General features: G+C 47.9%; 1 protein-coding gene across 4 annotated transcripts; it reads right to left on the reverse strand.

The window, feature by feature from the left end:
* On the reverse strand, positions 1 to 24,176 carry MTURN (maturin, neural progenitor differentiation regulator homolog). Of its 4 annotated transcripts, none has more exons than XM_074839745.1 (4): positions 23,963 to 24,176; positions 17,950 to 18,072; positions 11,569 to 11,721; positions 1 to 826 (listed from the first exon to the last, which is right to left on the reverse strand). In XM_074839745.1, the coding sequence occupies exons 1-3, from the start codon at positions 24,122 to 24,124 to the stop codon at positions 11,611 to 11,613; spliced, it is 396 nt and encodes a 131-aa protein (XP_074695846.1). In that variant the 5' UTR covers positions 24,125 to 24,176; the 3' UTR covers positions 1 to 826; positions 11,569 to 11,610. The 4 variants fall into 4 exon arrangements, with proteins under 4 accessions (XP_074695846.1, XP_074695855.1, XP_074695837.1 ...); XM_074839754.1 differs by lacking the exon at positions 1 to 826 and adding an exon at positions 5,395 to 5,511; XM_074839736.1 differs by lacking the exon at positions 1 to 826 and adding an exon at positions 8,454 to 8,892.
* Between the last annotated feature and the right edge of the window lie 1,650 nt (positions 24,177 to 25,826).

Here is a 25,826-nt window from a genome sequence, read left to right on the forward strand (position 1 = left end):
TTTATTAGGAAGGAAAACATGATTTTTATTGTTCTGAAAGAACAGTCGGTGGTGAAAGTGCCGACGGTGTGATAACACATGCAAGTTTGTGAACCATGCAAACGGACATGGTGACAAGCTGTGCCAAGGGTACGGGGGACTTTAGCCAGAGCTGCAGACTGCCTCACACAGCGGCAAATAGCCCTTTCTTTTCAGTGTGCTGGCCAGCTGGGTGTGGAGCACTGTGGCAGCAGGGTGGTGCTTAGTCACAAGGTTTTTGGGTCCTGCCAATGCTTTTTTTGCAAAGGCAGAAGAAGCTGAATGACAGGGGAGGGGGCCGGGGTGGGCTGCAGCTCCTAGAGCCCACAGTGGCTGGTGCAGGACCAGGTGCAGAGCACCTCGCTGAGGGATAGTGAGGAGGAAGAAGAGGTGCAGTGATCACTGTTCAGAGGCACTTGCTACAGCCATGTTTGCCTGCATGTTTTTCCATCAGATGCTGCTACATCTCCACGTCCATTTCTGTTGCCTGCTCTGGCCAAGCCAGGCTGCACTCAGCTGTCACAAGGCCTTCTCCAGTCCCATCGCAGAGCAAACTGATCCCCTTCTTCACCAGTCCCTTGCTATGATGCCCTCTTCCTCGTCTCAGATCTCTTGTATCTCCTCTTTACCATTCCCTTTCCTTGTCTCAGGTATGCTGCCAGCTCCTGAACCACAGTCCACTTTGAGGTGGGGTCTGTGACCTCCCAGATGCCTCCTCCTTGGCTCTTTCCCTTTGCCTCAAGCTGTAGCCTGCTGGCCCAAGGTTGATGCTGCTGTTCCTCAAGGGCTGACTGTGCCAGCATCCCCCCTGTGAAGCAAGAGAAGAAACAAGCTGCTGTTCATTGCTTGGTTTCCACAGTAACAAAGATGTTTTTTTTTTTTTCCTCCAAAAACACCTCCCCACCCCAGTTTTGAGATCCTATCTCCACTACTTCTTACACGTTTCTGAGGACCCCAGAGATGGTAGGTCTATCCCTAGTTACCCTCGAGCTCTTTTGTGTGCTGATGCATGAAAGCAGGTTCCTAGGGCTGATGGTACACACCTTTGCTGATCTGCTGCTGCGTTGCAATCTATCTTTTACAAGGGACGCTGCATGGGGCCAGTTATCTAATTAACTGTTCCTGTGTGTTTGGGAGGGTTCACGCTGATGAAGCCCAATTAGGGATCACATTACCGGTTCTGCAGGTAGCGTCCTCCCTCCTTTTTTTGGATGACGCGACAAAGAAACTGCACATTGACAAAGCCTAAAGGAATTTAGCAAGAGCCTTGCTGTGGTGGTTCCCAGAAAGGTGCCTCCTGCTATCCTGCAGAGCTGGAAAAACATGTACCCATGCACTGGGACTAGGGGGAAGGAAGTCCTGCCTCACAGTTTGAGAAGCCTTAGTGAGCATTTCATTATCCCACTTTACATCTTCAGCTCATGGCTTGTTGCATCCATAAAACTGTCTTGCCCTCAGGCTCAGACATTTCACGGAGGTGAAAAAGGATCCACGGGTCTGTGCTTTGTAATTTAGGCTTTGCATAAATAATTTCATTGTAGTCTGCTACACTGACTTCAGAAGGCTCAAGAAGGCTGAAAACCAGAACTGAATTCATCAGGGTTGAGGCATACACTTTCTGTAGCCAGCGGCACACGGAGGAGAGACGTGACCAGCATCATGGTTGGCCACCCTAGGCACTGCAGCCAGAAAGTCCATCAATAGCTGGGTGACCCAACAGCAGCTTTTGTCATGAGACGTAAACAGGGCACAAACTCGCATGCTCGGCTCCCACAGCTCTGCGCTGCCACTCCCCATTGCTGCTACGTGACTCACAGGCAGCTCAAAACCTTCCCTGATCAAGATTGTGCAGAAACAAAATGAAATACAGCAAACAAGAAGTAACAGAATAATAAAAAAAACCCTTCAAGAAGAGCCAATAAAAAAATTTCCTAACTTTTATTAACCAAAAGGGACAGCGTGGTGGGATAAAAACTGGCACTGATTTTCTGTGTGAATCGCTGCATTTCCAGTACAACATGTCCTCCTGAACAAAGCCTGCAAGGCTCAGTCCTCATCAAATGCCTTTGCTGGATCTGAGTGTATGGTCCTTAAGGATGGAGAGCTGTGCTTGGAGGGTGGCCAGCTAAACAATAGGGGAAAGGGCAGCCACAGTCCTCGGCATGCTGACCAGGAGAAAAACTGGAGAGAAAGTGGCATATTTTGCCAACTGCACTCCCAGTTATTTAGCCTGCAGCTGTAGCTGGGGAGAGGGAGAGCAGTATGTAGGGTGAATGCAAGCTCACATCCACGCGAGGTAACTCATTTTCTCATTACTGAGAAATGTAATGCACATGCTGACAGGGCCCTGCAGGCAAATGCAGCACTGGTTTCGGGTGTCCCCGCTGGGTCTGGCAGCAGGAATTAGGGTCTTGGTTTGGGATCTGTCCCCTGGATTGCTAGTACATGCAGGGTAGGGCTCACCACTTGCCATCTCCTCAGTACCCTTTAGCCTAGGGCTCTGCTGGTCCCTTGTGCCAAAACTCTGTCCCTTTCCTGGTACTGAGGAAAGCTGACCAGACATAGAGTGGCTGTCTGCAACCAGCTTGTGGCAGCTTGGCTCCCTTACACAGACACTCCAATCCCAGAAGCTGAGAAGGTCCAGGGAAAACTCCACTCTGCCTCCCGTCCTGGGCAGGGGTGACAGGCAAAATGAGTGAGGTAGGTTGGGACTGCAAGGGCCTGGGTGTGCAGAGAGGTGACAGCTGGTCAGAGGCTGCAGCGTGGCTGAGGCCAGCGCGGCGTCGGGGAGGCAGCTCAAGGCTGAGAGCAGAGCAGTGTGACCAGCAGCCACACCACTGCAACACTGGAGCGCAGACACATGTGCACAAAGCGCAGCTGCAGTGGAGCTTACTCTAATGGGAGCTGCAGCTCCTGATGCGCTGCAGTCCAGCCACAGTCCCAGGAAGGATGGGTACCACTGGGGCCAAGAGATGTAGGGTCCGGCTGCCACTGCCCTGTGCAGCTTTGACAACGCTGGTGCCCATCTTCAGGCTGCTTCTCCCCCCTCCTCCCTATGGTCTTTCTTCATGGCAAGTCCCCATCCCATTCATCTCCAAAGCAGGGCTTTTTGTCCCATGCGCTGATTCTTTTTTTCCCAGCCTGACCCCTTCTCCAGCAACAGCTGAAGTTGCAAGAGAGGAAAGCAGGGTCTTGCAGGCCAGCAGCAAACTTGCTTTTATCATCCCTGCAATGCTACCATCGGCTAGAGTTGCTTCAAAATTTAGGCTCTGCTGACCTCTAGGGGACTGCTACAAACCCAAAAGCATAAAGGCTTCAAAGCATGCTAGAACCCTTCACACGCTCTTAAGGAACCCTGTGGTGAGTATAATATAGCTGACACCCACTTCTGGGCCCTTTAGCACTACCAGAGGCTGTAAATAAAAACCTGGCTCCAACGCTGCCTCTTCCATCGCACCATTATAGCAGCAATAACTTAAGTGTACAAGCAAGGTAAGGTTGTTGTGGAGAGGTATTACCTGCTATCAGACTGCCCCACATAATCGCTGCTTTTATTTCAGTGTGGAGAAGCACTTGGGAATTTGAGAGCTTGTGGCTTTCAGCCCCTCCTGTATCAGTCTGTCTAATAAAAGGTATAAAAACCTTGCCTTGGTGTCACAACTACAGTACTACTCGGTCAAAAGCATGGATGCATACACCTAGGCAGTGGAAATACAGTTAAATGTGCTTTTTATTGGCATTTCATCACTCACTAAACAAGTGGTTGAACCAAGAACCTTGTCACAGAGAAGAAGGAACATGAAGACTTAGATAAAGTAAGCATAAAATCTGATGTGTTCTTTAAAACAGCACATGGGAGCTGCTGAGAGGGGTAACTGCATTTCCCAGATGACTCCGCTTGAGGACAGCTGTGGTGGGAGACAAAGCATTACGCAGCAGCCTACAGAGGCAACACAAACTGCACATCTCTAATGGATCTGTTCTCCTTGATACAAAGCCAAAACCTATCATAGCCCTGGAATATTCCCATTTCTTGACTTGGGGAAGATGTGACATAACTCTGGAGAGCTGGAGTGTGGACAGACCCAGACTAGGGCAAAAGCTATGCACATGGCAGAGTGTCCCCAGCTGCAGCCACCACCTTGTGTGAGAGCTCCCCACCACAGCAGAGCAGCTCATTGTCCCTGGGCTGAGGTCCATATTAGCAGAGACCTGCTATCTAAACCGTCTAAGTTCACTCGACCCTCTGACGCAGGAAGAAGTCCATCCAGCAGCCCTGAGTGGGCAGTGGGCTCCAAGTAGCTGAACACACACTGGGACCATCACCTCTTCCATAAGAGCAGCTGTATCTGTAGCCAGAGCCTAATTGTCACAGTGGCTTCCACTATATGCAAAGGTCTCTCAAGAGGTTGTGGGGCTTGTGTTGCTGGGACCATGCACCACCACGAGGAAGTCAGTCCTGGCAGGCAGTCCACCAGCTGCAGTAATAGACTACAGACAACCCTGAGGGCTTTGGACACACCACAGGGCACCTAATTGGCATGCTCCTACTCAGTGCTCATGCCATGGAAAGTGCCAAAAATACAAGGCAAGTGCTAAGTTAAAGCACTTGCTCTTCCACGGGCTGGAAGATATTCTTCAACCCACAGACGGAGGCTCATGACAAAAGGTAATGACTGACAGTGTTCCTTCAACTAAATCAGGGTGAGAAGATGTCAAAGCAGCAATTAAAAGTGCAATGTTTAAAGAAAAGAGACAAATGAGTTGAACAGAACAACCAATTTTCATTTCAGCATCGTTACATGTCTCTTAATTAGAACAGATGTCTCCCTAATCTGTGCAAAACAGAAGAGGACCTGGGAGGTCTGAAATACTGGCTTCTCCACAAATATTACCACCAATTCCCATCTTCTGACAGCAAATCCACTGCCTCAGACCGTGCCAAACCAAACCACCCGGCAGTTCTGGGTCCTGTCCTGCAAAGCAGGGCTTACTCTGCAGTGCCCAAAGCTCAGATGAAATAATTTTCTCCTCCTTACACCTGCAAACACTGTGTTTATCCCATCACACACCAACATTGCCCAGGAAATGCAAGCCTCTCATTCCTTTTGCCACACGCATTGTAGCTATGTTTTAGCCCCTCAAAATCCCCGTTTAGTTGATTTTTCTCCCAGAGAAGACTCCATCAGTCATCAGAGTTTGGTAAGCTCTTTAATGGCAAGCTCACGGTGTAATGACACTGCTGGATTTGATGCCTTGGTGGTGGGAGAGGAAGGAGGATCAGAAGAAAGGCAGGGCTCCGCTGAAGGCTTACACCTTTTAAAGCACTGAACAAAAGGGCAACATCTTTTGGTGACCTGTTTCACAGCTTTGTAGTCCCAAAGACAGAGAGATCTTCCAGCCAGAAAAAAGGTGGAAAGCACACCAAAGACAGCCTTTGCATGGCGTGGCGCAACATGATTTTTGCTTGACATGTTGAGGTCTGACTGGTCCCTGCATTAGTAAAGGAAAACTTGACAACAAAAAAATTTGCACTGACTGAAATCCAGAGCTGATGTTTCCACCACCACCCCCGAAGATGAAAGCAGACTTCCTTTACATACAGTGTAACCGCAGATCTTTGCCTACATGAGCAACAGCATGTCAGTACAGAAAGGGAATTTCAAAGTTCAATGTATTTTACATTAAACCAGTGAGTTTTACTATAGTCAGCAGTAACTACTTCAAAGAAGATTTTTTCTGCAAACAAATGAACATACTTTTTGTTAATCTGTATATTTGTATATGACCAAGATCGTACTGACAGTGCAGTGCTACATGGCGTTGTAGAAACTGGGGTTTGCAATAATGCAGATGTGCTTTTAGGGGTTTTCTTTAAAAAAAAAAAATCAGCAATGAGAAAAAAGTCAAACAGAGCATGTAAATGATAATTTGGCTCACTGAACGGGTGATTGTCGCTAAGAGGTCTCCTTCGTACATCTGCCACAGACATCAGATACCAACAACTAAGTAAGTCTCAGAAGTCCAATCAAAACCCGAGGTGACAGGGTCTGCCCTCAGAGTCTTTCCTATCAGAGCGAAGGACCAAATTTAAGGAATCTATTTTAGTATCTGCCTTGGAAATGATGTCCCTGTGCTCTCAGCTCCGTGGTGACTCTGCAGAGACCACCTCAAGACCAGCCTGTAATAGGGTTTAAGAGCTGCTGCCCTGAGTCACTCCTGCCTGGCTGTCATGCGAAGGCTTCCCAGCTGCAGAGACCGGCTGCCAGGGAGGTCCTGCCAGAATTAAACAGATAAAACAAAGCACTTCCCTCTGCTCAGTGATTTACAGAAAAGGGCATCCAGCTAGGGCCCCTGAAGGGATCCTCCCCAATTTCTCATGTCCTGTGGCCAGCCCAAAACCAGCCAACACTGAGAAAGAGACCTGCAGTCTCAGCCAGGCTCTCCAGTGACCAGCAGCCAGAGAGGTCTCATTTTCTGGATGCCCAGCCTGGAAAGCCTCAATGGATCATGATTTTCAGAGAACGGATTATTTAGCTAAGCATTTCTCCCTGTGAAACCATCTTGGGCCTGGCACCTAAAATGACTGCTCTTATGCATAACCCCTGTGCAGCATGGACCACTCACAAGTACTCAAGGGGTAAGAGGCCTCCCATGCCAATTCATCCCCCTGTGAGAAGGTGCTGCCTGTGCAGAAAGGAGTGTGGCTCAGTAACACACACTGCGCTGAACTGCAGCTCTCACTAATGCACCTGGCTGCAAGCTGCGGGAGATGAGGTGTTTCTCTCCCCCTTCCTCTGCTTCCCCTCTTCTGGGAGTGGGAATTTCTGAGAACAGTGGTAAGGATGAACCTGAGGGAAGGATGGACACAGGGTAAGGATGGATGAAGTGGTAACCTCACCTCCTGCCACAGCTAAAGCTGTGAGTAAACTAACCAAGTGTTAGCGCTGGGTCCCAGTGAAAGATCAGGAAACATGTTGAAAGAGGCTGGGAATCTGCCTTGTATGGCAGCTTTCCAAAGCAACGTCCATCATGATATGGCCATCACTTTTACTGTCAGAGTCTCATGTCCCACCCTGCAGAGAGGGAAAGGGCAGTTACCTGCTAAGCAATGTTGCCTGCTGCCCCCAGGCACCATCTTGCACAGCACACCTCACACGGGACACAGCACCAAGATGCAGCAGCTAGCGTGCAGGTCACTGCCACAGGAAAACTAACTCTGGCTATTCCCATCCAAAGTGGCATTCTCACAAGCATGCGACTTTCGAAGGCACAGCACTATGCACAGAGGGAAACTGCCTGGAAAACAGCTCAGAGCTGGGCAGAAGGTGGAGCTGAAGTCTGGTAGGGTTCAGGTTGTCATGCTCAGGGGTGCGCTATTCTCCGCATTTCTGTGAGGAAACAGTCTGCCTATTTTTTCTCCCATGAGCAAATCCTTGTAAGAGATATTACTGCACACCTAATAAAGCAGCTTCCTGCTCCCTGACTGCTGCTTCTACCTACTCACACAATATCATAAATAATAATGTTGGGGAAGAGAGGAGAGGGCTTTTTAGTTTTGCCTTTTCTCCATCGCTTCCTCTCTCAACCATCTCAATGTATTCATGAGGCAAGACAGTAACAGAAAAACACAAATGAGCTCAAGGCCCCAATAATGTCCAGAGCAGCTTTTTTATAAACTGCATAGGTTCAATAAGCAGATACTTCGCAGGATGGTTTGGGCTGTCTCAGGAATCCCAGCACCTCTCCAAAAGGGGCGTTTCTCACTCTTGCCCCTGCTGCCCAAACCAGTTGTTACATTTCTGAAATCTGCTCTTCCCTCTGGCATCCCATGTATTTCTCATCCCCCCAAGCAGCACTCTGCTCACTGCACTCGTGCAACTCATATTCTGAAGCGCCATTTCTGCAAGAGGCTCTGCTCTGGTAAATTTATATTTGGCTAGAGCATGAAGTACCTATGAGAGAAGGGTGAGGAAAAAGGGAGACTCTTCTGTGTGCTTTCACTAATGGTTTGCTTTGAGGATAGGCAATGATGATGCATACCTCTTTTCACCTACAGATCTAAAAGCACTTTGTACACTGGTAGGCAAATACTACTGATGTTCCCTTATACAAAAGGCTTAAGGTGGGACTTTCAAAAGAGTTACCCTGCTGCCACTGAATTTCATGGAGGCCTGGATGCATAACTGGAGGCCTGCCTTGAATTCCCAGCCACTATGATCCATCCGAAGCTCAGGACAAGACAGTGTCAGAGCTCTGAACCCACATCTTTTCACCGAGTCCCCAGGCTCGCAAGCATTTATGCATGTGTTCGCAAATCCTGTGTCTCAGTCTGGCAGCCTAGCCACTAGGTCATGCTACTTGTGGTTAATTATTGAATGGCTACTAACCTCAATACGTGGTGGGAGTGAGGGAAAAATAAAATACAAATAAAATATAAAAATACTCTGTAATACAACTAAACCAGTTCCGCATCTCTTGCATCGTTTGGTAAGTATGGAATAAGTAACAAGGTAATACAGAAATGTACTTGGTCAAAGTAAGCGATCAATATTTTTTGGTAAAATACATTCTATATTAATGCTCATTCACATTTAATTCACATGTAAATTAAATTTTCTACGTATAAAATTCCAGTTTATTCTTGGTGCTGCCTGTCCATGCTTCAGTTCAGCAGCAAGGCTCAACACATTCGGCTCCCAGCAAAGTGAGAAGGGACGAGAGCGCCCAGCGCTCTCCAGGACCAAGCCTCGCACATCCCCTGGAGTGCCCGGTCCTGCAGGTCCCCTTTGAACAAAATTTCGCTGGCTTCAGTGGGAATTTTGCAGGGGTGAATGCTGCAGAAGGGCCCCCCGGCTGTCCAGTACTTGCAGTCTGGTGTGGAAGTCACCCAAATGGCATTCCAAAAAAAAAGTAAGTTAGTGAATACAGAAAATAATATATCTACATAATTTACAGCATTATGTTTGCTTGCAACCATATTAACGCTCAACCGCTCATTAATAATTCAATCAATATGCAGGGAAAGGTAGCAGACTGCAGTACATACTACAACCTCCTGGATGCAATTACAAGCACTGGATCTTACAGTCTTTCCTCATTTCACGAATTCCTGCCTATTCCGCTGCCACCCAGAGCCCACCTCTCCATTGAGCCTCGTGGAATCAATCCTTCACAGCCCTCAGGCTGGTTCAGACTGCGCCCGCAACTCCGCCACGGGCCCCTAACACTGTGCAAGGGGTGCAAGCTGCCTTCGGCTGCGGGTCCTCAGCTACCACCCACGTTCACCCTGCACCCTCCCCTCTGCTGTGCAGCCACACACTGAACCAGATGGCGGGACTGATCCGGCTGGAAAACTGCCTGTCTGTAAAAAGGCGGAGTTATTTCCCAGCCACAGGTCACAACGCAGCCGCGCCCGGGGCTTGTGGCAGGTGTGTGTTTGGGTGCGTGCGCGTGCGTGTCGCTGCCAGCCACCTGCACCTAAGCAAAATGGGTGCAAGTGGCTAGCAAACCTGAACAGGACTTTGCCTCCAGCTTGTGCTACTGTAAATTATGTCTTGCATTACGTTACAGCAGAGGAAAGTCAGCCCCAAAAGATCTACTTGTATGAGCTGCAACCAAAGGATTGGATGCTACGAAGAGAAAGGTTCTCCCAAAGCAAGGCTCTGTTTTAAGGTTATGGCATTTGTTTTAGCTGGAGAGTAAAGAAACAACTTAGGGACTTAAAGCAGGGATGGAAACCACTGGTCTTTCACTTTATTTTAGTAAGCAAAAAGCCTATTGCTGCTGTACAGTGTTATACAATGAACTGCCACGGTTCTCACGTCACTAGTCCATAGAAAATGTGCTGCGACTACCATGTTTATGCCTGCATGCCGAAAGAATGTACAAAGTTTCATTAAGCTCTGTTTCTCTTCCACTTTTTTTTGATTTTCTTAAACTTCGACTTTTACAGTGTTGCAGACACTTCTGTGCATACTCTGGTACCACACACCATCCCGGTTATGGAAGGTCTTTGCCCCAGATTGGAAAAATCAAGTGCGATGCATCTCTCAAGCCATCATCAGAAAAGTAAACCACCAAGAAAACTTGCTCTCTTAAGTAACCTTGAAAAAAAAGTCTTTAAAAATATCTATTGAAAAGGAGACATCGCCAACAACAGGGTTTTCAAAATGGTGTGAGTTGTTTCTAGGAGTTGTCCAAGCATTTTTTCTTTGCTCACTTTTTGTTTTTATAAAGCTAATTCTGTATAAAAGGGCTTTTGAAGCGTGTGACCTTCATTTCATGATTTTTAAAAAATTGGAAAAAAGGAGTAAATTTAGAAACATTTTGCTCAGTTGTGGAAAAGAGCTGTATTACAACAGAATCCCCTTTGCTTCTTATATTTTCAGTACAAAAGGCAAGAAATAAAGAGACCCTGCATCTTCACAGTCTGGCACTCATCCGAGTCACTTAAATCTATGCAAAATAAGTATAAAATATGAGGGGTTGTCTTCTCCTTTATAACAAGACACCACCAAACCCCTCTGGGGAGCAAGTCCCCAGCTTTAAGTAAAACCTCACCAGTTTTTATATCAGCCAAAGTAGTAGTATTTTAGCTCCCCTACAAAGAGGTGTGAATGTCCAGACTAGTTCAAAGGCCCACGGAGAGGAACAGGTCCAGCATAATTTTAAGAGCCAGGTGCTGGTTTACACCCTTATGGCTTCAATGTTAAGTTGCACTTCAATTCACGATGCCATGAGGTTTGAGTAGTAATTTAGCAGTCTATTAAAAACAGCGAAGCTTAAAGTTGGTGTCATGCAGAAGTGGGATAGGCCATGGCTATTTTTTAATTGATTTGTACAAAAGCAGCATTTAGCTTTGGATCAAATGGTGTCAGAGGATCAAACGGTGTCGGAGTACCAGGGCTGGTTATAAAATGTACTGCTGATACTAATTACTCCCAGTTATTAATCCAGCACTTGTAGTCTCAGGTGTCAGTAAAACAACATAAATATGTCTGACACCAATACTCCCCTGGATTTCCCACTTCCCATTATTTTTGTTAAGCCTTCATGTGCACTTCTGCAGTACCGACCACTGTTAAACTAGTGTTTTTCAGGAGAAATCTCTCCAAGTTTGGTACTTTGTCAAAAAACCATAGCTGTTGAACTAAAAAGAAAAGCACAGGTCACGTTTGCTCTCTGCGCTGGTTTCTTCAGAAAGGTCACCGGTGAGGACTCGGCACTCTCACCACACGCCTCCTACATTCTCAGTACTCTACATTCATGTCAGCAAACGCTAACCTCGAACACAAATCAAAGAGACAAGTCAGCGACAAAACTACCTCTAGACTGATAACGGCAGAATGCTACCAAGACAACTCCATAGAAAACCCACTGAAGCAGGAGCAAAATTCAGGTCACTTCTTAGCAAAGCTCATCACAGATTATTATTATTATTATTAATTTTTTTTTAAAACCATTTTGTAAAACTTTTATCCTAAGAGCCAGATATCCCCATGTGATGTGCTAATTCGAACAGGCTAACGTGGGACCACCTGACCCCACCTGGTACCAAAGGCTTCCGAATTTTTTTAGCTTCTCAGAAAATCACTGCTGACTGACACCCATCTGTTGGTGATCGGCTTCTGGTTCCTCTTCTTCAACATCTGCGTTATATTCTTCAAATGCATCATCATCAACATCTGGAAGCCCGAGTAACTACAAAGAAGAGAAAATACTGTGTAATAGAGAATTACCCACTCATGCAGTTTCGCTGCAAATCTTCCAGGTGCCACTTCCCGAGAACCACAAACCCTGGAATGCTGGGTAATGTTCTCCACTCTCCTTCTTTCCCTCCTGTGATAGAGAAAGATTTGAAAATGCATCCTCACACCAAATTGAGTGCTCAGAGACTGGAAGATAAATAAAACCATAGCAAAGCACTTGCAAAAAGCTTCACCTTCTTCCCTGAGGTCGTATCACAAATTGTTGAGTGTTTAGACTTGGCAGTGGTTTAACTTCACAAACAACCATGATAATACTGTAGCAGTAGTTATCTCGGTTTAAGATTGTGTTTGGCAATCCTATAAAATCCAAAGAAGAAAGCATCCTCATGCAGAGCTGGCTAGTATAGAGTAGGCAAGGAGTCCCTAAAAACCTTAAGATCCCACCATGCTAAGTGCTTCTCTTGAACCCTTCACTCCATCACACCAAAGTCTTGCACGCTGGGTGAAGCCCTCACGGTGAAAAATACTGTGTATTCAACTCAAAACCGTCTGAGTCCCTTTCAATTTTTGAAAATTAGATTTGGGATTGTGAAGAACTGCCAGCCCATCTTCCCTGGACAATGTTTGAATACCTTCACCTGATGGCTCCGATCACTGCAAGAGCACTTGCTTGCTACAGGAAAGGGAGCAAACAGCGACGTTTGAACTCTTCCCCTCTCCTCCAAAAGGCTGCCAAGCCAACAGAAGTCAGGAAGACAGATAAACCAAGTAATAGTCAAAATAATGCATCTGTTGTGGAAATCTCATATTAGAATTCTACACCAGCAGCTATTAATAGCCACAAAGCAAAATCCTATGCGAGGCATTATTGGGAATACCATGTATTTAGCTTGCCAGGGCTGGAAGAGCAGCACAGCTGCATGCAACACCCTGTTTGGAGAGTGATGCAGCTGTTTGCTCTTGAAAGAGGCAAAGCCCAGAAAAATCGGCAGGAGGGTGACACTTGCTAGGTGGTAGCATGAACAGGAGAAGGCTGTGACGAGGCAGATTTTTAACGGACCTAAACTAATTTAGTCTGTGATCAACATTCAAAATTATTCACAAATACAATGCACAGAATTAGCCTCTGGGTCCAACAAAGCTTATATTCCTCACTGCCACTGGGAGAAAAACAGTGTTTTAGTTGCAGGGTTTCTTCGGCAGTGAAGTGGCAAGAGGATTTGCTGACTAAACCCCCTCCTTCGCATTCTAAAAATACCTACAAGAGACCCCAAGCTGAAAAAGTTCTTGTATTCTGAGCAGAACAAAAAGTAAATATTCCTATGCGTATATATTTTTCAAAACAAATGCTTAACTGAATGTGAAACTACTTGGTTTATCTTCAGGATGCGGGGGTTTTGTTTCATGTTGAAGCTAAAACTAAAATACTCAGTTTTTAAAATGCAAAAGCAAGGCCTCTAGACTTTCTTATCCACCAGTATTATTTTCACTAAACTGATTTGGTGTATTCAAATTAAATGTGAGTGTTGTACTGCTCCATTTATATCAGCCAGCAGAAAGAGCTTTGATCACTTTTTTTTTGCCCAGCTCTGGTTTTAATTCCTCCTTGATTTGCAGGGAAATGAGCCATGTGAGTCTTCATTTTATGGCATACTGTAAGCCTTTCCCATGCAAAATTAGCGCAGAAAACACAACATACACCATGAGAACCGCAAAGACGCACACAACCCCAAAGGATGGAGAGCATGTCCCCCTTTTCACACATCCCCTCTCCCTTCACCCTCGGGAAACCCAGCTCTCCTCTCCCTGGCCCAGCGTAAATCACAGTGATGCTGTAGACGTTAGCGGTTTTACGGAGTGTAAGAAGGCTGGGGATGGGACACTCCTCCAAGAGGCACAGTTTTGCTCTCTCATGGACACTAGGATCTTCCAAGGCATGAAGGACCTCAGCCACACAGGTCCTGCTTTTAAGGGTCACATCTCGATGCCTCCCCCAGGACTACAGTCCCTCACTGCTGTTAACCCTGTACATATCTCTCGACTGCATGACAAATCAGCCAACATCTTGACCCCAAGGAGAGAGGATCAGGGTCCAAAGTGCAAGGAGCTCTACAAACACTGGGCCAAAGCAGAAGGAGGGAGTATAAAAGATGAGGACAAAATAAGATGATGAAGGTGGCCTCAGCTGACCCTAGATCGACTCCCACTTTGTCTTCTTCCAAACATGCTAGTTTCTGCTTCTAGTCTGCTTCATATGTTAAAGTATCAGCTATGTGGCAGACTGGAAAGGACTTTAATGGAGAGTGAAAACAAAGAGAAAAGAGGTAAAACAGTAAAGGGGTGTAGAAAGAGAGAGCTGATCCATCAGCCAAACAGCCGAGGGGAATAAAACTGCCAGGTGGGGACACGTGGAGAGAAAGAGGACAGGAGGCGGGTGAGGAGGGAGGGAGGACAACAACCAGCGGCAGCACTGCCTGAACTACACCTATTTACTCCTGCTGGCCAAAGTACCCATCTGGAGGTAAAGGAGAGGTCACTGGGATGTGTATGAATTAAATGAATACGGGATAAATAGCTTTTACATGCAGACTCCCCAGTGTGGATGTAGGCTTTTTAGGCTGAAGGTGAGCTCAATGAGGGAGCCCTGGAATTTGCTGCTGAATTTCACAACTCATGTTTTGGTTCTCTGTGAACTCTGCCACTTGGTGTGATGTCCCTCAGGCACTTTTTTTTATTTGTCTTTTTTTCTTAACTCTTTCAAAGAACCCTGATTTTATACAAATAACCTAGTAGTTTTTAAGTCACAAAAGCAGAGTGACATCGCCTCCTACCAAAAGCTAACGTACAAGTACACTGAAAAATAAACCAAGTACAAGACTGAGCTTTAGTGGTCCACATGATGCTACCCTACAGATAACACAGTTCTGTTGAATCCTGATGTGAAGGGCTGTCTCCAGGCAGATGTCCTTACAAGCACCAGCATGGACACCTCTAGCACCAGAGAGAGAAGGGCATCGGAGAAGCTGGGAGGCTCTGAGGCAAATAGTGGTATTTGAGCCCAGTGCTATTGATGCTTCATGTACTTGCATGGTGTCTGGCACTTTTGGATGCTCCCTGTGTAAGTGATAAGGCAAATCACAGAGTTTTGTGGAAACCGAGCCAGGAAAGCAGCAATGGGCAGAGACCACATGCCCCTCACCACCTTCAGCAAACAAACAGCTTGACCTTGTCTAGAGGAGGATTTAGAGATGCTGTTTAGCTGTCAAGGGTTAACCAACACTTTTTAAAAATCTCATCTCAACAAATATCCTGACCTGGCACTGTGCTTATGCCCATAAAACAAAGGGGAGAGATGCTTGAGAGCAGCGAGGGCTGCTGAGTAGCCCCCAGACCGCTCTCATTGCCTCCTGTGCCAAGGGAAGAGTGGTGAGCAGAGGGAAATCTCTGTTCTCACCGACAGGGATGCCAACTGCTGGGCACCCCTGCTCTCACTGCCTCCAAAACACAGGGCCCAGGGGTGCCAGCAGCCAGTCCCTTCCCAGGTCACAGCCCCAGGGTAAGCCTGCACAGACAGGGCTGAGCTGTTATCACAAATACGCAGAGCAGGGCTGAGCTGAGTTACTGGGCAAAGATCTGTCTGGGAGCCCTTGGTTAAGGGAGGGCAGGTGCTTGTGCCGTGCAGAGGGGCATGGAGAGCTGCAGATGCTCCGCCAGTGTCTCCTCCTAAACATTTCCCTTTGAAGGACCCCAACAAAGACTTTCAAAACTGTCTAATAATCTTGGATGTCCAGCTGCAAATACTGAAGCAGGAAAGATTTTCAGAAGGCACTTACCAAGCACATGCTGAAAACCTGGCCCCTCCTCAGTGTCTCCAACTTGGGTAGTCAGGACCGTCAGACACTTCAGAAGAGCCCGGTCTGACCTGCAGCAGCAGTTTTTCCTAAACTGCCATTTTTCAAACTGAAATTTGCCAGACTGGTCTCTGAGAGTAGATCTGTTTGGGATAGTGGACAAGAAGTGCCCTGCAAATGCAGTTACCTCCAAGCTGACAGCAAGATAGTTTGATTAGCAACACAAGTCCAGCAGAGAAAGGATGGGGGACAGCATGAAGGAATGCCAAGGAAATAATTTCCCAGTACTGATGAAAAGTGGGTTTGTTCTAGCAAAGGCATGACAGTGCAAAGTAACTGTTTCCATACATCTATTGTAACACCCTTCACTTTTAAAAATCTATCCTACCATATGTGTGCTATTTTTAATAATTACAATAAGGGAAAAATGTCAACACATTCCTTACTAGACTTACCTACACACAACCATACCTCAAATGATAAACCTCGTTTTGTTACACCGATGCAAATCTCTCAATACCAGGTCAAAGAAGAATCTGAAAAACTTAATCTTTGTGATACATCCAAGAGAAAATGAAGAGGTACTTGATTACAGTCTGCAAGAGGTCTCTAACGGTTGAGGACACTGTTTTTGAGCAGACAAAAGCATAATGAAAGTCAACAGCTAGGAAGCAAAGCTAGAAAAATGTAGATTGTAAGTAAAAGAGTTCTTCATAGGAGTGTAACTAATGATGAGAAGAAAAAGTGCCCAGCAGTGCTGTATTCTTTAAGTCACCTGAAGACTTTACATCAAGACTGGGTGTCTTCGTAAAAGACACGCTCCAGCTCAACCACAATTTATGTGCTCAGTCGTGGGAATCATGGCGTGAAATGTGATGTATTAACGAAGGGCCCAGACTAAATGAGCGCAATAGTTCCCCTTGCTTTGAACCTTTTTACTCTGAAGAGTAACTTAACTTGGTTTGACTGAAGCCAATTTCTCAGTAACTGAAGCTATGCTGAAATATATGTGATTTAAATGAAGTAAGTGATCTGTACCAATTTAATTAAGTCTTTTTGAAGTCCTCTTTAGTTAAACCAATGGAAGTTTCTCAAAGACACAGCTTTTCTGAGCAGGAGAAAACAGCTATGAAGATCCAAGAGCCGAATATTGTTCTGGGAAACATATTTATATTTTTGTATGTTTTCACAATTACAAGCAGCTGTACTGACGGATCAGATTTCCAGTCCTTTCTAAGAAAAGTGTGCATCTGTTCTATTTATTTCCAGTCTCTCAAAGGATTCTTTAAAACGATGCTCTTTTATGTCGACCAGCTGTGGTGGTCCGTGGCAAGGCAATGCAAGGGTGTAACACAGGGAGGGCCACTGTTTTCATACCGGCGCTCCAGGCCCTCCCTTTTGCTCTAAATACTTGGGATACATTTTCAGTCTTCTCAATTAGTCAGCCAGAAAAAGAGAGGAGGGAAAAAGGTCTACATTTTCAGCTGAGTATAAAAAAATCCATCGGTCAGCTTTCCCATGGACATCATGGGAGCATGGGTCTGGCAACAAACCTCTGTTCTGCTTTGCACCAGCCCCTTACCCAGCCCCAGGCACTCAACAGGAGAGGCCGCACAAAGGGAGGATTTGGCAAAAATGAAGGACAATGGCCAGCCTAGATCACCTCACACTGACGAAACCCAGGCTTTCACCCAAATCTTAGTGTTAAACAAGGACATAGAAAGCTGAGTTGCAGCAAACCAGAAAAATACAACGTGCCCTCTCCCCACAAAACCCAGCTTCTACTCTAACCTCTTCTCAAGAAGTGAACAAACTGGCATTTGCACATGCCAAGTGGCAACCACCCTAACAGCAAAATCTGGACCACCTGGGGGGAAAAAAAAAAGCCAACCCTAAAATAAAACAAACCACTCTAAGGAGAAACCCTATTTCCAGCTTCCCAGAAGTTTATTCTTACTACTCAGATCCTTGCAAAACTCCCCAATTCCAGTGCCAGGAAATAACTCTGCCACAAAGTCCTGCGGCGCTGACTCTCATCCTGTTCCTCAGAGTCAGCACTGCATCAGCAGGACAGGAGCCCCTGCGCAGCTGGGGAGCCGGTGCCACCGGCTGCTGCACCAGTTGGCCTCCCACCCCGTGCAGGAATCTCATCCTCTTAAACACAGAGATGGAAATAAAAAGGCAGCTGGCTTCCAAAAAACAACTTCCAGTTGCCTGATAGTAGTTTATGTGCTAACACCCCTGCGCTCAGGCAGCTGACTGGAGATGTAAGTCTCTGCAGAAGAAAAACCACCTTGCTCCATCCAGTGCTTTCCTATTAAAAGTCACAGGTAACTGTCAATGCTTACAAGTAAAAAAGAGGCACTTACGGGTCTGAAGGATTTGAAGACTTTTTCCAATATTTCATGGAGTGTCTTTTTCCCACAGGAGGAGATGTAATCCTGTGCAAGCTGCAGAAAAGGTAAGCAGTCCTCACTTTCGCTCCACACGTGCTGAAAGTCAACAGCAACACAAGAAAGAAAAGGCATTAATAAGAATTCACGCTGGCCTTTCCACATGATTTTATAAGGTGACATGTAAACATCTGCCAAAGTACACTGGGTCTCCTGCAGTTCAGACCCGCACTAGGAACAGGCATTGCAGGCTGTTTCAGAAGCCACACTTCTGAGGAGGAACCTTGATTTTATTAACACGATGCTCAGAAAGCAGGGAAATTCATCCAGAAGAGAAAACGCCTTATGACTGCACCAGCAATGAAGGGTACACACGCCTTGCACACAGGCATTTTACTAGTAAAGGTGTTTTTGTTTGACATCAGCCAGTCACATCGGGTCTTCCCTTCTTCTGCATCAACCGCTGCAATGAAGCCCTCAGGAAGTGCTAAAGCATCTCTTCGTCTTCCTGGCGTTTGTGCAAGTGTGATGCAACCCTGGAGGTGGAACTTGATGTGTAATTCTCTCGAGGATGCAGAAGAAAAGATGCAAAATACACCTGCAGGTTAGACACAGAGCCAAGGAGAGACATTTGGACACTCACAACATCCTGACACTTCAGGCCTCCCTCCCTGTTTTCTGGTTTACTCCTCCTAGACCCAAATCTTCTCTTCCCAGGCAGGCACATTTAAACCCATCTGTGATATTCCTCTCATCTTGCTCTTGCTTCGGAAATGCTGGTTCCCCAGCATGAATCTGTGAGGCCTCTCCCAAAACTGATGCTTATTCTGCTGCTACGATGTTGTTTGAAACAGAGCTGGTGAGCGATGGTGGAAGCACTCAGGCAACAATGCTCCTTGCACGCAAGGGCCGCACTCAGCACAAGCTAATGCATACTTTTAAAGATTTTCTTTCTGAAGACTTTGTGCATGGGACAGTCTTAGGCAGTCTGCTACACAGAGAAGCATTAATACTGCAAAATTGGTTTGAGGCTCTTATACCTCTATTTTTGCACAGCAGCTCTTTTCCCCAAAGTGTCACGCAGCTTTTTACTGTGCTACAAACAGTAGGTTACGCTTAAACAAGGGAAGAGGAGAGTCTCTCTGAATCTTAACTAATGTTCAGAGAAAGAGTAAGAATGACAGATGTTTCGGTCCCTAACACAAGGCTTGCATGTTGCCTTCCTGTTCAGTGGTGAGTACCTGACAGGGATGCAGTTTTACACTTACCGAAGGAAAACACTACTTAACATCACCTAAGCTGCATCTTTTAAGACAAAAACTGTAACTGCCTTCCTATGAGCCTCGCTTGACCTACATTTTCTTTGCTGCTTGTTGCATTTTACAAGCATAAACATAGTGAAATATTTTGTTATGAAAAGAGCCTTGCCTTGCTGAGTAGGTTCTGCTCTTTCCATATAATCACAGTCATCTCTTAACCAGTCTGGCAATAAAAATAAGTTCTTTACAGTCTTGCCAACTCTCAAAGGCACATACCACAAGTCTCATGATACTTCATGCCATCTTAGAGTCATGGGCCTTGTAGTTCTATAAATAGACAACCAAATCTCAGTTTCTGTTTACAAAAAAAAAAGTCTGCACTTTGTGATTTCTATGGCCTAAAAAGGCAGAAGGTAATGAAATGAACTCAAATGAACTCAAATGAACCCTCTTTAAAATATCAAATGAACACTTTCAGATCACAACATTTTAAGAATAGCCTTGAGATTTTGGAGGTCTGGTCCACAATTTCTTAGTATTTGGGGTTATCAATAACCGTTTAGTTACTTCTAATCTTTGCGTCAAACTTAAGAGCTGGATGTTGCAGCTTGGCAAATCATGGCTCATGCTAAACCTGCTGCAATTGTTTGTATATATGAAATGATTATGACTGCTAACATCCTGATTCTTGTTTAAATTGTGGCTTCTTTTGACTACCAGAGCTATATACAGGAGCTTATAAAAATGAAAATCAGGCCCTGTTCTTTTATAAATAACACCTAGTTCGTTCCCCAGGGAAAGTTAACCCCACGTGTTTACAGTGTCTTTTCAAGCTGCACCACATTTTAGACTCCACTGTGAATTTGTCAGCAGTAGCGCAGAATAAGATGATCTAGCAGGAGGGGAAAACCTAAGCAAGTAACTTGATCACTGAGCCTTTGAAGAGACATTTTTGCATAGTATCGTAAGGCAGTAAGTAAGGCTTCCAACAATTTCCACATCTGCAGAAGATTTAAAACTTTGGCTGTAGCAACAAATGCACTGCGAAAGGTCTCACGTGCCATTAGTGCAGGCATCTCATTCAGAAATGGCTTGATTTCATCTTTCCCCCCAAGAAAACTCTACTGTAGTAAAGACCAGGGATGTAACACCTCTAAGTTCAGCTGCATCTACAGCTCTCTGTGGACGTTCAGTGCTGCACCGCGGCAGTGCAGGAACTGAGTCTCACCACTGACTCATGCATCTCCAGAGGAACGTGCAAAAGGAATTTTGGCCCCTCAAAATAAAAACAAAGGTAATTTGAGGATTCAGCTCCTGCTTAGAAAGTTAGAGCAGTCAAGTGAGGCTGCACATACAGAGACGCTTTTACTGAAAAAACCCCGACGCCTGAGGATCTCTGCAGTGGGAGAAGCAGGCTGCTGGCAAACCAGTGGACCATAGTGCTTGGCCGTGGCTGCGCAATTAAAAAAATATTAACCTCATCATCTGAGTATGTGTTTTCCAAGCTTGCCCAGTTTTGCTCATAGTTGCTTTTGTGCCACTACAAAAGCACACAGCCACTAATTTCCACCTCAGCTGACCTAGGATCATGGTTGAATTATTTAGTTCAGCATCTAGACAGAGCACACAGCCGAGGCAATTCATAGGCTTGCATCTGGAGGGGTTTGCTTTCCCTCACGCCTTTAGAGGATTCAGCGTTGCTGGATGACAGCCACTTGCTGGATCACCTTTTTCTAACCAGCCCACCTGTTGAACATGGCAGCAAAACTTTTTCTTTGTGGGGGTAACTTGACTTGCAGAAAATATTCAGACTGACTGTATATTTTACAGGAAATCTTGCATCAAGGTGGCATCATATTTTAATTTGCTTTATCAGTTACTTTGAATACCAGCAATAAATAACACGGTGACAAAACAAATGACAGACTATAAGGAATAGCATTGTAACCCTCACCCTCATTGGTTATGGCTATACAAGTCCAATTAATTTTTTGAGAACACCACAAGCCTCAGGAGCTAAATTATACCTACTTCAGCTATCTAAAATGCTGATTCAGAGAGTTTTAGTGTCCAGGTGGTAGTGAAAATGCCAACAGGCATCTAGATGCGTCTTCTGCATCCCTAGCATGTTAAAAACCTAGCCCAAAGATACCTTTCCAGGAAATTAAAATTGCATGACTGCTGTGGTCGGGAATCTCTGATTTTATACAAAATTCATAGTTATTCTCCCCCAGATTGCATCTTGGCAATCTTTCCATGTTTTTCTCCTCCTCCCTTTTAAGTTCATCATGCTCATCATTTCCTCCTTACAAGTGGGTTATCATGGACTTCTCTGGCACCTCCTACATAGCTTTTTAAGTTGCATTATTATGAAATGAAGACCTAAAGAAAGAGAACAAGAATACCAGGCACCAGATGCTTATTAAATGTGAGGCTCCTTTATAAGAGTCGCAGGGTGCAAAAAGGCTGTAAAGTGTGCCACTGTGAATTCTGTTTATACTTACTCTCTCTCACACTCCACTATGTTACTGGAGCCATGCAACAAGGCTCAAGTGCAAATGAGAATCAGTCCCCTGGCTTGTATTAAGTCTCCTTAAAGTAAACTTTAGCCTGTAATTGCACGTAGAAAGGAAACATATCTTCTGGAACATAAAAAAAGAACATGACTGCAAAAAACAAGATAGCCAAGCTGGGAGCAGAAATGAAGCTCCAACAGTGCACTAGGAGCAGAAAACACTGGTGAATCAGCTCATTAGTGGTTCTTAATCGCATTAAAGAGACACCATCAACAGGAAAATAATGAAGAATGACACCTATCTGCCTGTCTTAAAAGTATTATTACTACAAAAAGTGCTTCAAGTAATTATGCCAAAAAAAGACAGACGAAAACACTGCTTCTAGTTTTCCGCTGTTTACGTTCTCCATTTGACAGCAGTTGGCCCTTTTGCTCTGCTTTACTACTGGCAGCTTTGGGCAGGGAGTCCTTCCCGCAGCAACCCTGGAATGAAAATATTTGCCAAAAAAAAAAAAAGGGAAATGTGGTTACAAACCCACAAAAATTGGCCAGTGTTGGAAGCATGGGAATAGGGGCTGAAACTGCTTAAGCTTTTTTTTTAAAGTTCACTAGATTTTGTTTTGAAAGAGCAGCTTATAAAGAAAGAATACAAGTCTAAGAAAAATAATGAGCTTTCTTTGCAATTTCTGATGTTAGCATTCAAGCACAGCTTCAGCCTAGTCCTGCACTGGATTCATACATAACCCTGCTTAAGAGTCCAGCCGGCACGGCCCTTTCTGGGCACAGGCATCTCTAGAAGGGAACAAGCGCAGGGTTTGACAGGCCCACGGGTGCTGGGAGATGGGTGTGCAGGGCTAGTCCCTCCATGGACTGGGAGAATCCACACCCAGAGATGCTCCACTGCCACGGCTGGGACTGCGGCTGAAGGTCTTGTGTATCCCTGGACAGATGCATAACAACTCCAGATAACTTCCTTCATAATTCAGCATGTCCACCTGCCCGACACAACAAATAAATGTCCTGCTCGCTGAGATTCACAGTCTTGGAGAAGTCACTTCGCTGCTCTTTGTTTCCATGCACCCGTCTGTCAAAGGGGCTCACACTGCACTTACCTGTTGGGAAGGGAATTAATGAACATTTGTCAAGCAGGTCGAGGGATGAAAGTTGCTCCGGGAAGGGAAGGACCTGCAACATTCCTACAGTAATGGACTGTGCTAGGAGCTATTTTTTCAAAAAATAAAATAAAATCCTTTCATTACAGTTAGCTGGAGCTTTGCAGGCTACAAACCCCGTGGCAAGGTGCTGCTTTTCGGTTACTCTTCTTGCACTTCTGCTCACCACCAGGAGGGTTTGGGGGAGGGGTACAACCCATACCCCCACACCCCCCCCCCCCCCCCCCCCGTCCCAAAGCCAGGGTCGTTTTACCGGTGCCTTTTCTGCACAAACTTGCCGCTGAACTCGCCGAGGGGCGGGGGGGGGGGGACGCGGCGGCGCCAGGCCGGCACCTGCCCGGGTCCCCCAGCCCCGGCGGGCCCGGGGGAGCGGCGGGGGGGAGGGGGGGCGGCGCGGCCCTCCTGTCATCCTGACTCCATTTTATTCCTGCCCATTCTCCATTTGCCGTGACAGCCCTGTCAGTCCGCCCGTCCCTGCGCCGTGCCCCGGCACCCCGGAAGGATGGAGGGGGCGGCGGCGGGAGCTGCAGCTGCAGCCCCCGCGGGGCGCAGGAGGAGCGGGGGGGGGTGTCGCACCCCTCTTCCCCCCTCCCCACCCCGGAGTCCGCAGCCTCCCCGGGCCGGGGTGACGGGGGAGGCGGGGGGGGGCGGGGGGTGTCCCTGCCCGCAGCCCTGCCCGCGGGGCCGCCCCCCACCGGCAGCGGACTCCATTTTGCAGATTGTGGTGCGCGCTGGGGAGGATCCCCCCGGCCCACGCGCCGGGAGCCCCCGCAGCCCCCGGCACCACCGCCCTCCATCCCCGCATCCCTCCGCCCCTCCCGGGCACGGTCCCGTCCTCCGCCCCCACCCCCCGGTGGCGCTCCCCCCTCGGGTGCTCCCCCAAGCACCGGGGACCTGCACGGACAGAGGGAGGACCGGGGGGAGTGTCCCAAAGCGGCTGCAAGGGCTGCCCGCCCGTTCATGCACACGCACGGGTACCCACGCACGCCCGTGACCGCGCCACCCCCCCATCCCCCCAACGGGTTCCCTCCCGGGTCACTCACGAAATTGTCGCCGCAGGCGGCCTCCGGGCAGAGCACGTAGAAGGAGACGCCGGGCTCGGCGTAGAAGTCCATGCGCCGCTCCGTCTCCTCGGCGGCGATGAGCTGGAAGGGCGTGCGGGCGCACCACCGCTCCGCCGCCTCCGCCAGCGCCTCGAAAGCCATCGCCAACGCCGCCGCCGCCGCCGCCGCCGCGATCCGCGCCCGCCCGCGCGCCGCCCCGCGCGCGCCGCCCCGCGCCCGCCCCGCCCCCCCCACCTCCCGCCCCCCTTCCCCGCCCGCCCGAGGATGAGGGCGGGGGGGGGGGGGGGGCACTTGTCTGAGGGCGGGGGTGACCTGGCGGCTTCTGGCGACTCGGGGGAGAAAGGGCCGCCTGGGAGCGCGGTGTCAGCGGGGCCGCCTCCTGTCCCCGTCGCACCCCCCCCCCCCCGCCTCTCCTTCCCTCTGGATCGCCATCCCTTCGATCCCGAAAGCCGCCTTTTCCTGAGGAGAAAGCCCGCCTAGCGATAACCCTTCCGCGCGGAACTAAACCGCTGCCCCTTGCGCCGAGTTTCGCGGAAGCCACCCAGGTGCGAGGCTGCCCCGGGCTCACCCCGTGAGGAGGGAAAGCTGCACGGCTCGTGTCAGCGGCGCCGGGAGCCGGGGGTCTGCAGCTGGGCTCGTGCTACTCTCCTACAGTCCCAGGGGACTGTCTGTATGTCTAGCGAGGCGCCTGAGGGACGGGAGATCTGCATTTACAAAGGGCCTCAGCTTTGCGTCGGTGTCTGCTGTGCCACAAAGGGAAACAAATCCCCACAGACCCGGGTGGGTTTTGGCCGGCAGCCTGTGACCTCATGGAGGTGACCGGGTAGCGCAGAGCCCATACGTGGCAGCGGGTAGAAGGGTTTGCACGGACGAAGGCGACGCTTGGCCTCTAAATAATGCCACGCGCTCGCTGTGGTTCATCTCCAGAGTGGTGTTTAACTGCATTCCCACCGCAGGTACCGAATGCCCAGCTGATGGGGTCTGTCTTTGGCATCGTACGTTCCCATCATACGTATTAGCTGGTGCCAAAATCATTCAACCGCTACCAAAGTTACCGGTGAGGTCACAAGCTGCGGGGGGGAGGAGGGCAAGCGGGGCAGCGCCAGCATGGCTGCAGCAAGGAGGCACCCACCCTGCCTCTGGCTGGCCCCGGGGCCCGCGCCAAGCACCCACGCTGCTGCGCTCTGCCCCACCATCATCATCATCTGCCCCCAGGCATGGGTGCAGCAGGGCTGGGTACTGGTGATAGCACAGAGAAAAACCTCCACTGGCACTTCGAGCACTGAGGTGTCAGGAAATGCCAGTGACATGAGTGCTCCTGCAACTGTAACTCAGCCCCTTTGTGCCTGTGAGATTTGATTGCCTGCTGGTTTTTCCGCCAAAGGACATTTCATTTATTCTGTGCAGATATTCTGGATATTGCCCTTGTTCCTGGGGTGCTATTAAAGTGGCAAGTGCTGAGCACCCCTCACTGCACTTGGAGCGACGCTCTGACTGTGCAAAGCACGGTAAAAATGACAAATATTCCAAAACTCCTGGCCCAGGTGCCTCAAATCCCAGAATATGGGGGTGTTCTTGTAGGTACTTACCCTGGTCTCGCCTCACCTCCCTTTGTCAGGGGAAAATGAGGCAACATCAGTCTCCCACCTACCACACCGGCCTGGGGGAGGTGAGTCCAGTAATACCCGCAAAGCACTTGGTGTGGGGGGCACCTGTGGAAGATCCATGGCTTTGCAGGCAGCTCGGGACCGGAGCGATGAGTCCTGAACAACTAGAAAGGAAATCCTAAACCACTTGCCATTTCTTGAAGGAGGCAGGGATCCTGCAGAAACCCAAATGTGAC

Source organism: Strix aluco, chromosome 1, assembly GCF_031877795.1.
Source record: "Strix aluco isolate bStrAlu1 chromosome 1, bStrAlu1.hap1, whole genome shotgun sequence".
Taxonomy (NCBI): domain Eukaryota; kingdom Metazoa; phylum Chordata; class Aves; order Strigiformes; family Strigidae; genus Strix; species Strix aluco.

Bases quoted from the DNA above. Each gene is read 5' to 3' on its own strand.
- MTURN (XM_074839745.1), bottom strand. From the start codon at position 24,124: ATGGCTTTCGAGGCGCTGGCGGAGGCGGCGGAGCGGTGGTGCGCCCGC. The intron at 18,073-23,962 runs GTGAGTGACCCG...GTTGACTTTCAG, and splicing joins CCGCCTGCGGCGACAATTTC to CACGTGTGGAGCGAAAGTGA. The intron at 11,722-17,949 runs GTAAGTGCCTCT...TCTTCTTTGTAG, and splicing joins TCTTCAAATCCTTCAGACCC to TTACTCGGGCTTCCAGATGT.